At 38.8% G+C, this 11,194-nt stretch overlaps 1 protein-coding gene across 7 annotated transcripts in view; it reads left to right on the forward strand.

Moving 5' to 3' along the window:
* Positions 1–11,194, forward strand: part of NUP214 (nucleoporin 214) — a 101,689-nt gene that overhangs the window by 52,323 nt on the left and 38,172 nt on the right. For all 7 annotated transcript variants that reach the window (XM_032257626.1, XM_032257624.1, XM_032257625.1 and 4 more), the window contains 3 exons: positions 4,656–4,731; positions 6,230–6,308; positions 9,793–9,883. In XM_032257626.1, the coding sequence (XP_032113517.1) occupies positions 4,656–4,731; positions 6,230–6,308; positions 9,793–9,883 (246 nt within the window). The remainder of the gene's footprint in view (positions 1–4,655; positions 4,732–6,229; positions 6,309–9,792; positions 9,884–11,194) is intronic.

The following is an 11,194-nucleotide window of genomic DNA, read 5'->3' on the forward strand; positions in this document are numbered from 1 at the left end:
AGCGAGCCAGGAGGAAGAACGCTGGGGGATGAGGTCAGGGAAGATGTTGGTGGACAGTGTCTATTTGAGTTCTTTGGGGTATGTATGTAGGAGTGGAATCACTGGATCACATAGCTCAAACTGGTTTATAGAGGTCCTGCACCCTTTATCATTCCCAAAAGCAATGTATGGGGTTCAGTTTCTCCACATCCTCACCAACACTCGTTGTTGACTATCTTTTTGATCGTAGCTATCCTAGTGGTATAAAATAGTATCTCACACTAACAGTGGTTTTGATTTGCATTTCCCTAATGGCTAGTGATGTTGAGCATCTTTTTCTGTGCTTATTGGACAGTCGTATCTTCTTTAGAGAAATATCTATTTAGTTCCTTTGCCCTTCTTTAAAATTAGGTAAAAATCTAGTCCTGTTTATCTATTTTTTCTCTTGTTGCTTGTGCTTTAGGTGTCACATGTAAGAAACCATTGCCTAATCCAGAGTCATAAAGATTTACACCTGTGTTTTATTTGAAAAGTTTGTGGTTTTAGCTCCTATTTATATCAGGTCTCTGATCCATTTGGAGTTAATTTTTGTAAATGGTGTGAAGTAGAGATCCAACTTCATTGTTTTTAATGTGAATATCCAGTTGTCCCAGCACCACAGCATATCTTTTCCATCCTTGCTTTCAACTTATTTTGTCTTTTTATTTAAAATGGAATTCTTATAGCACAACAGTGTGAATGTACTTAATACTACTGAACTACATGTACACTTAAAAATTGTTACTTTTATGATGGCAAATTTTGTTATGTGTATTTTACCACAAAAAAAAATTTTTTTTTTTTTTTTTTTTAATAAAATGGATTTCTTGTAGAGTAGGGGTCCCCAACCCTGGGCTGCAGACCAGTAAGTGTCTGTGGCCTCTCAGGAACCAGGCCACACAGTAGAAGGTGAGCGGCAGGCAAGCGAGCATCACCACCTGAGCTCCACCGCCTGTCACATCAGAGGCAGCACTGGATTCTCATAGGAGCATGAACCCTGTTGTGAATTGCACATGCAAAAGATCTAGATTGTGTGTTTCTTATGATAATCCAACTGAATAAAATATAAAATTATAGCCTCATGATCTAAGATGGAACAGTTTCATACCGACACCGTCCCTCCTCTGCTGTCCATCTGTGGAAAAAATTGTCTTCCACAAAACCAGTGCCTGGTGCCAAAAAGGTTGGAGACCACGGTTGTAGACAGTATGTAGTGGGCCTTAGCTTCTTTTTTATCTTGACCATCTAGGACTTTTAATTGGAGTGATTTGATCATTTACCTTAAGTGCAATTAACATGTTTGGGTTTAAATCTATTACATAGCTATTTATTTCTGTTTATCCCATCTGTTTGTTCAGTTTTTCTGCCTTTTGGATTGAATATCTTTATGATTCTTTTTTGTTGACTTATTGGCTATAACTTGGTGTTATTTAAGTGCCTACATTAGGGTTTATAATATACATCTTCAACTTATCACAGACTGTCTTCAAGTGATATTATATTACCAAAGAACAGTGTGAGAATCTGCAACAGTATTCTGTTTTCTCCCTTCCCCACCTTTATGCTATTGTTGTACATTTTACTTCCACTTGTACTGTAAACCTCATGACACACTGTTATAAACAGTTGACTATCTCCCCCTCCCCACCCTCCCCCAGCCTCCCCAAGACAGAGTCTTGTTCTGTCGCCAGAGCAGGAGTACAGTGGTGCTATCTTGGCTCACTGCAGCCTCTGCCTCCCGAGTTCAAGTGATTTTTTTGCCTCAACCTCCCAAGTAGCAGGGATTACAGGCGCCCGCTATCACACCCAGCTAACTTTTATATTTTTAGTAGAGATGGGGCTTTGCCATGTTGGCCAGGCTGGTCTCAAACTCCTGACTTCAGGTGATCTGCCTGCCTCAGCCTCCCAAAGTGCTGGGATTACAGCCGTGAGCCACTGCGCCTGGCATCTTTTTCATATTTAATGTGGCTTTTTTCAAAGCTCTAATGCAGTTCCAACTTAACATTATTTAAGTTACTTAGCATCTAAACATTCATGCAGGAAATACAATTTGCTTTAACAAACTTTTGGATACTATTTTGGAGAATGTGTCTTGAAGACATTAAATTTACCAATGGAGAAAATAGGTGGCAGTTATATTTCTATCGACAGATGTCAAGCACTCCCAAGAATTGAATATAGAGTGTTTGTTTTAAGTATATTCCATCATTTTGATTCTTTTTCCCTGTTGATTTGTTTCTTCAGTTACTCTTGATAAGTTAAAGATACATGTGAGAGTGATTAAGATTTACCAAAATAAAACATAACCAGGTCTCTTGTTTTTTTGTGCTTTTTAAAATCCTGAAATGAGTTAAAGAGCAAGAAGTTGAGGCCTTTTACAACAATGGGATGAGTATTTACCTTATTAAAGTTCATTAAAATTGAAGGGACCAACAGCAAAGGGCCTAGGTGACATTTTAATTCTTCACAACCCAATTTTATAATTGTGTGTAGAGTACACATCCATAGATTTGCATTTGTCTGCCTGCATTGTCATGTAGTGCTGGTAATGTGTGACCAAAAACGGGGGAAAAAAAATGACTCTTCTGTATTTTAATGTTCCCCAAGAACCCCAGTTTCCAAACTCTTAGTGATCTGTGCCTCTGTTGCTCATTTCTGAACCAGGAGCTTTAGTGTTGCCACTAGTGTCCCATGTCATTTGTAGACTCAATTCAGTAAAGAGATGTCTCTTTGGGGCTCTGTTACAACACCATTTTCTCTTTACAGTCCTTTGATTTTGTTTTTCATGTGTAGAACAAAGAATATCAAGATGAATTTCTGGTATTTTTCAGCTCCATATTGCTAAAAAGTAGAATAAAGTCATTTAAAATGTGGGTACTTCTGAATTTGGCTTTTCTATATCTTGAACATTTGTAGCTATTGATTTCCATTGTTTTGGTTCATGATCATGCACAAACCTTTGAACGTACTTGTTTGAGAGTATACTGTTCTTTTCTCTTTGCTGTCTTGGATCTTGGAAGAGATTTCTTGAATCTGATCTGTTAGTTCGTTTATTGGCTGATTGCACTGAAGAACATTTCTCTGCAGGGGTGTCACGTGGCCTGGGGTGTAGGTATTGTGAATCCTAATTTTGTGTGTTTAGGGATTTAGGATACCCAGGAGATGCATAGCATTATCACAGGTAAATAGAACAATCATTATATTCAGTTTTATTCATGTATAATTTACTATCATGTCACAACTGAATTTTGGCTATAAAAAATTTTCTAAAATTTGGCTGAATTGCTGCTTTTATTTTTATTTCTGATCTCTGTTTGCCTTTGGGAAAGCATAAAAGACTTTCCGTTCACTTGTGATCCTTGTGAGCTCAATCCCTTTCTCTAAGCAAGTCAGCTGTGTCTGCCCAGGTATTGCCCAGGGCCCAGCAGTCTCTCACCTTCTTTTCCTCTGGTACAGATTCAGCAGAGGTGAGGGGGGAGCACTGTACCTGTATTACCTGCTTGGTAAGCTATCTTAGGGGAACAGGGATGTGTTTCTCCAGAGAGATGCACATGTATAGCTGCTTCTGGCTTCAGCAGAAGCATGAAATGGGGTTTGTTTCATTGAACATAAGTTCAGTTTTTCTTCTTTCTTAATCTAATAAAGTCTGTTTAGGAAGATTCCTGTGTTATTCCAGCAGAGAATCTCAGTGTGCTTGTAAGGTTTGTTGTTTGATCATTTTCTTATGTGAGGCACTGGCCTATCTCTTACCTTCTAAGTTAATTTTTTTATAGAAAATACAAATCCTCCCTAAATCTAGGGAACTCTGAAAAATAACCAGGTTCTACAACTACTACTGCTGTATATACCAGTCAGAGTAGCTCTGGGCTGACAACGGATAAATTGGTTGAAAAAATTGCCCCTAGGAACCAAGAACTTTTGTGTGTGATTGCACTAACAGGTAGTTTTCCCATATGTGAACACTAGTTATTGAAATAACAGTTCCTTGCATACAGTATTCACCTACTTCAGAGTTAACAAAAGATGATGAGTGCTCTTTCTGAGAATAGGGGTATACTTTTCATGCAGTAGCAAAGATGCAGGTTGGGAATGGAACAGTGGTACGTTTGAATCCCTTGGATGCAGACCTGGAGAGCCCTGGGCTCTTGGCGTTAGCTGCTCTGAGAAGCTAAAATCTCTTCTTTGGGTAGCACTGTGGCAGTAGCAGTGAATTGGATGCATAGCTGGCAGAGAACTAGATGCTTCCCACAGAGCCTGCTGATCATCCTTTCAGGCTTGGATAAGAGAATCAGGAATTCCCCATGTGGTCTACAATAAGGGGAAGGGCCAGGGAGGAGGAGGGCTTATACTCTGGATAACAAAAAGATCTAGTTCTTGAATGGTTACTGATTTTTTTCTTAGGATTGGAGAAAGGAAATAAGTTTAAGGCTACTGCTTTGACCTCATGCTAAAACCCAAAGTTCATTTTTTAAAATTTATTCTTCAAAAAAATGTCAAATGAGTTGGATTGGGGTCCCATGCATCTGTATCCTACCCAAACCTGGTATTCTATATTGGACAGAAGGTTGGCTTGAGAATGAATGTGATTTTTACCTAGTTATGCCTTTCTATGAGGATATGCTTTGTGTGTTTTTCAGTTCTTCAGTGCCTTACTCCACAGCCAAAACACCTCACCCAGTGTTGACCCCAGTGGCTGCTAACCAAGCCAAACAGGTAACTTACTGATTTTTATATATTTTGTTTTGTTGTTGTTGTTGTTGTTGTTTTGAGACGGAGTCTTGCTCCATTGCCCAGCCTGGAGTGCAGTGGCATGATCTTGCCTTACTGCAGTCTGCTTCCCGAGCTCAAGTGATCCTCCCACCTCGGCCTCCCAAGTAGCTGGGATTATAGGTGCCCGCTATAATTTTTGTATTTTTAGTAGAGACAGGGTTTCACCATGTTGGCCAGGCTAGTCTTGAACTCCTGACCTCAGATGATCCACCCTCGTCAGCCTGTGATAGTGCTGGGATTACAGGTGTGAGCCACTACACCCGGCCTGATTTTTACTTTAACATTCACACTGTGTCTGTCTGTGTAAGTGAAGACCATACTGTTTTTAAGTCTTGGTTTTGTTTAAGTGAACCATAAGTCTTATAAAGGTCCATGATCCTTTCCCCACAATGTATGCCAGTCTTGACATGGCTGTTAATCAGAGTAGGTCAGTTGGGACGTGATTTTGTCTTCATAGGCCATTTAACATTCTGTACCTAGTAATTTTGGGTCATGATTCTAATGCCATACATTTTTATATGAGGTATTTTGCTTTGTTGTTTACTTTAACATTATCTCAGTTAATCCATACAACAACCATGTACAGTAGAAGGATAGGTGTTTAGATATGTCTCACTAGTGAAGCAGCCTAGGCTTGAGTGACTAACATAAACGCTCACAATGAGAAAATGGTGGAACCAGAGCTGGGACCCAAGTCTTCTGACTTCCTCCTGTCCATTGCTCGGATGGCTGAAAGGTCAGTCAAGAGAGTGCTGAAACTCTTCCTAAGAAATCCTGGTTTATCTGCCACTCTTACGTCTGTCTCTGAGATGAGTAATTTGTGTTTGAGATCAGAATTTGAGATGGGATATCAGGACTTGCCTACTGTAAGTTCTCAGACATGTCTCTGTTCCTTAGTTTACCATAACTTAAAATGGCATTTAAGCATTTAGCATTTGATCTTTCTTCTGGAGATATTTATGTTCACCATGAAAAACACATGATAAAACATGAATCATGACAAGTGAGTGAAGGAACTTGACTGGAGATGGATAAGTCAAACAGTTTTCTTTTTGTTTTTGCTTTTAACCTTATTGTAAATGCTTTGAGAGCTAGAACCATTTTATTCATTTACTCATTCATTCATTAATCTACCTAATATGCAAGTGCTTTTGATGTGTCAAGCACTGTGCTAGGCGCTGGGAAGATAGCCGTGAACTAGGCCAGTGTGACTGGCTGCCTTCTTGGAGCTCGCAGAATATTTCTATTTTCATCCTTTAATACGATCTTACACTTGGTTACTTAAATTGAGACCTTTTTTTTGTTTGTTTTTCTTTTTGGTAATTTAAAAGTGTGCTTTCTTATTTTAAATTATATTTTTATGTTTACATTTTACATGTTTCTTTGTTATAAAGAACGGTTAGTGGTTTAACATAAACATTTTGCTTGTTTTCTGTTATAGGGGTCTCTAATGAATTCCCTAAAGCCACCTGGGCCTACACCAGCATCCAGTCAGTTATCATCTGGTGACAAAGCTTCAGGTCAATTTGCATTTTTATTTTCTTGAAAATAAAGGTGAAAGAAGAACTCCACAATAGGGGTTATTGTTCTAGATCACTGAGGCAGTTGCCGTGGGAAACAGGAGTCACATTTGACAAGATCGGGAGCATTCAGGGTAGGTAGTATGGCCATAGACAGGAGCTCATATTTGAAAGACTTCAGGTAATGAAGAATTCTAGGAAATTAGTATGCCCTTCGATGGCTATGTAGACTTCTGAAATTTTGAGGTTAGTTTGAAAAATGATAGAACAATAGGAGAAAAACCTCCCTTTAAATTCTTTTCCTAAAATGAAGCAATAGTATTATCTTTGTCTTCCTTGTTGGATGATTACAGTTGAGAGAGGAATGGATCAGAATGCTAAATGCTGTTACTTCCACTGAAAGGAATTAAAAATTCTGTTGGTTCACAGTGACAATTAAAAAGCCTATAAGGTAGAGAAAGTAAAACAGATGTAAGATTTCAGAGTATATAAGGAGTCAATATTAATGAGATTTTTATGTCTCCACATAACTTCTCCTACACTAACTGAAGCATAATTCTTATTAATTTGGTTTTCACAGTAACCATGATTGTTTGACCAGACACTTTGTCCAAGTGTCATTACCCAAACCAGCTTGATGCAGAATGCTTTTACTTATTTATAACCTAATTTTCATGTGGGTCTTCCTCAGTGTCCCCCTTTGTTGGCTCCTTTATTATAGCCTACTTAATTTGGCCTGTATTACTTCCTGTTGCAGGGAATTACTTATGTTGTCTGCAGTGCTGCATTTTTACAATGCTCTGGATTCTGGCTTTTGTTTCAGTCATGCTCTTAAGTGGGTCTTCAAGCAAATTCTGTTAGGAATTGAGCTTCATACATTAGCAGCCTGCTTCTCATTATCTCAGTTATACAATCTTTCTGACTTTCTCTGTAATCCCAAACTTTCTGATTGGATACTGGGTTTATCTTTAGTAACTGTTCTTTGCAGAAGAAAGCCATTATTGCATAAGCCAGAGTTGTATTCTAGAATTCAGAATGATATGAAACCATAGTTGGTATCATGTACGCCTCACATGAGAAGGAGGTATCCAGCACTTCTCAACTGGGGCCTAAAGCTTTATGTTAAAAGGAAAATTTTATAGTGGAATTGTCAAAATTTTGAATTATTCAGGATTCAAGTTAATAAATTTATTTTTATTTCTGGGTAATATTTTAGAAAAATTTTTTAAAGATCATGTACCCTCACTTTTTTTAAGGACTTCATTGGAGAGTTTTTTGTCACTCTTGAAGTTAGAATCAAAGAAACCTAAGGAACTTTGCTTTATGCATGTCTAGGCAAGTAGTGTGACTTGCAAAGAAATTTCCAAGATTTACCATTCACTGCTGATCATGAAGTCCTCTCTTTCATTAGGAGGTCTTCTGTTTTCACTTGCTGGGTAATCAAAGTTTAGAAAAGAACTTTTTTCTTTTGGTAGGAAACTTCCCTGAAAGGTGCTATTTAAGAGTTTGCAAAAGGTTTCTTTTTGAAAAAGAGCATTTTTAAAATCTCTAGAGAATAGTTCTTTTGTTAATTAATAATGGAAATCCCTTCATTGTTTTTCTGATTGTAAAACTATTGCATGTCCAGAAGAAGTCTGTGGTGTAGAGCTATATAATGTAGAATGTGAAAGCTACCTTATAGATTCTGTATTCCAGAGATGATGATTTCATGTATATCTCTTGAGGTAACTTCATTGTTTTTTAAAGAAAAATTTCCTATATACTGCATATCCTTTGTATACTCATTTTGTAACTTATGTCCCCTTCTCTGCCCCCACTTACAGTAAATGTCTTGGTCTCTCCAGGTCTGATGCAGATCCACCTTACTCTTGGTTTTGTTTCTTTTTTTCTTCTTTTTGAGACGGAGGCTTGCTCTGTCACCCAGGCTAGAGTGCAGTGGCACCATCTTGGCTCACTGCAACCTCTGCCTCCCAGGTTCAAGCGATTCTCCTGCCTCCGCCTCCTGAGTAGCTGGGGTTGCAGGCACCCGCCACCACCTCCGGCTAATTTTTGTATTTTTAGTAGAGATGGGGTTTCACCATCTTGGCCAGGCTGGCCTCGAACTCCTAACCTCATGATCCACCCACCTCCGTCTCCCAAAGTGCTGAGATTACAGGTGTGAGCCACCTTGCCTGGCTCTTACTCATTTTCAGAGCTGTCTACAACCTCATTGTATAGTTACACCCTGTTAAATTTAACTAGTACTCAGCTGATGATTTAGATTGTGATTTTTCATCCCGTACACTGTATACCAGTAGTTTTAAAAATATTTGTACTACTGTCTACCCTGTGTTTATTTACTTTAGAATGTTCTTTTTTTCTTGTTGTTGTTTGGTTTAGTTTTGTTTGATTTGGGCTTTCTAAATGCGGTTTTCGTCTTCTCTTTCCCCCTTTCAAAGTATAGCAAGGTCAGGCACAGTGGCTCATGTCTGTAATCCCAGCACTTTGGGAGGCTGAGGTGGGTGGATCACCTGAGGTCAGGAATTTGAGACCAGCCTGGCCTACATGATGAAACCTCATCTCTACTAAAAAATACAAAAATTAGGTGGGCATGGTGGCCCATGCCTGTAGTTCCAGCTACTTGGGAGGCTGAAGCAGGAGAATCGCTTGAACTTGGGAGGCAGAGTTGCAATGAGCCAAGATTGAGCCACTGTACTCCAGCCTAGGCAACAGAGTGAGACTGTCTCTAAATAAATAAAAAAAGTAGAGCAGTAGGGAAAAGATTGAGGATTGTACCCAAACTATAAGTAAGTAGTTAGAGTGAAATTGAACATGGGGAGAATGATGGATTGCACTTTTAACCTTCTTGCGTGTCTCTATATTATAGCATCTATATATTATACATCTATAATTTTTTAAAAAAAGAGCACTTATTTGTTAAATGCCAACAAAATCTATGGAAAATGCAGAAATGTATGTAGAAGTAAATAGCCTTAAAGTCACTACTCAGAATTATTTAGCTTATGAACCTATTTCTCTTTTGGATTTCTGTCCTTCACTATAGATTAATTTCAAATAATTATAAAGCTACATTATGTATAATTTTATTTACTTTTGTGGGGAGGAGGCTTAGCCTCATTTTTTAAAAAAATGCTTTTTTTAAAAGCATTTTCTGATACCATTGAAATCTGTAAGAATGTACTTTTAAAACTACATTTAAACTGTCCTAGAACTATTTTGGTATCTTTTCTGGAAAAGAGAGTATGGCACACCTTAGACTGGAATTAACATTGACAGAGCCACAGAGCAATTTCAGAGACCTCAAGCACAAATGAGGCAATGTGCTCACTCTCCATGGCCCCTAATGTGTCACAGAAGGCACATGCAGTGTTGAGCAGCACCACATAGGCTGAGCTACAGGGAATTCTACACTGGAATGATGTTTCTGTGTTTTTGTAATATTATTATTATTATTATTATTTTTTTTTTTTTTTCGTAATTTCAGGGCCAGGGACAACCAAGACAGAAACAACCGTGACTTCGACACCATCTGCTTCTGGGCAGTTCAGCAAGCCTTTCTCATTTTCTCCGTCAGGGTCAGTAATGAACTTAAGTTTTGTGGCCTATTACTAGCAATTAGCTCCCCCAAATTCCCCTTACAATTGTAGATATATTTGGCCAGTCACGGTGGCTCACACCTGTAATTCCAGCACTTTGGGAGGCCAAGGTGGGCGGATCATAAGGTCAAGAGATTGAGACCATCCTGGCCAACATGGTGAACCCTCATCTCTACTAAAAAATACAAGAATTTGCTGGGCCTCGTGGTGTGAACCTCTAGTCCCAGCTACTCAGGAGGCTGAGGCAGGAGAATCATTTCAACCCCGCAGGCAGAGATTACAGTGAGCCAAGATCGTGCCACTATACTCCAGCCTGGTGACAGAGTAAGACTCTGTCTCAAAAAAAAAAAAAAAAAAAAATTTTGTAGATATATTTATATACTTATTAAATGTGTATGAACCCAGAGTTCTTACCTCGGCAGTAATACATCTGATGGTAATGGCAGTAGTTTAATGTTCTCATATAAATCGATTTTCCCTTTGCATTTCAAGTCAATACATATTTATTACATATTTGTGTATCTGTTTTGTTTTTTTTTTGCCTAAGCCTCATTTTCTTTGGGTCATGAGTCTGTTAAATTCTATAGTTCATCTAGTTTGTCACACTATTTCCATTCTGACACCGTTTTGGGGGCCAGATGTGACATTCAAATTGGCTTTGCTGGACAAACATGGAACATGTTTGGCTCATGCCTATAATCCTAGAGCTTGGGGAGGCCAAGGTTGGGGGAATTACTTGAGGCCAAGGAGTTGGAGACTGGCCTGGGCAACATAGCGAGACCTCGTCTCTACAAAAAAAATTTAAAAATTAACCAAGTGCGGTGGTTTACTTCTGTAGTCCCAGCCACTTGGGAGGCTGAGGTCGTAGGATCCGTTGAGCCCAGGAGTTTGAGGTTACTATGAGCTATGATCACGCCATCGCACTCCAGCCTGGGCAACAGAATAAAACCCTGTCTCCAAATATAAAAAATAAAATAAAATAGGCTTACTGCATTGAGAGTACAATATACTAAACTTCTTAGAGAATGTAATGAAAGATAATAGCCATTTGAAATTTGAGGTTTTATATAGATGTAGAAGAATCTGTTTCCGTTTCTTTTTTTCAAAAAAAGTGATGACTGTACTTGTAAAGCTGAGTTGTTCTTAAAAATGAAAGAATTTTTTTTTTTTTTTTTGGGGGGACGGAGTTTCGCTCTTGTTACCCAGGCCGGAGTGCAATGGCGCGATCTCGGCTCACCGCAACCTCCGCCTCCTGGGTTCAGGCAATTCTCCTGCCCCAGCCCCCTGAGT

Source organism: Sapajus apella, unplaced genomic scaffold (assembly GCF_009761245.1).
Source record: "Sapajus apella isolate SASKATOON/1434 unplaced genomic scaffold, GSC_monkey_1.0 scaffold97, whole genome shotgun sequence".
Classification (NCBI taxonomy): domain Eukaryota; kingdom Metazoa; phylum Chordata; class Mammalia; order Primates; family Cebidae; genus Sapajus; species Sapajus apella.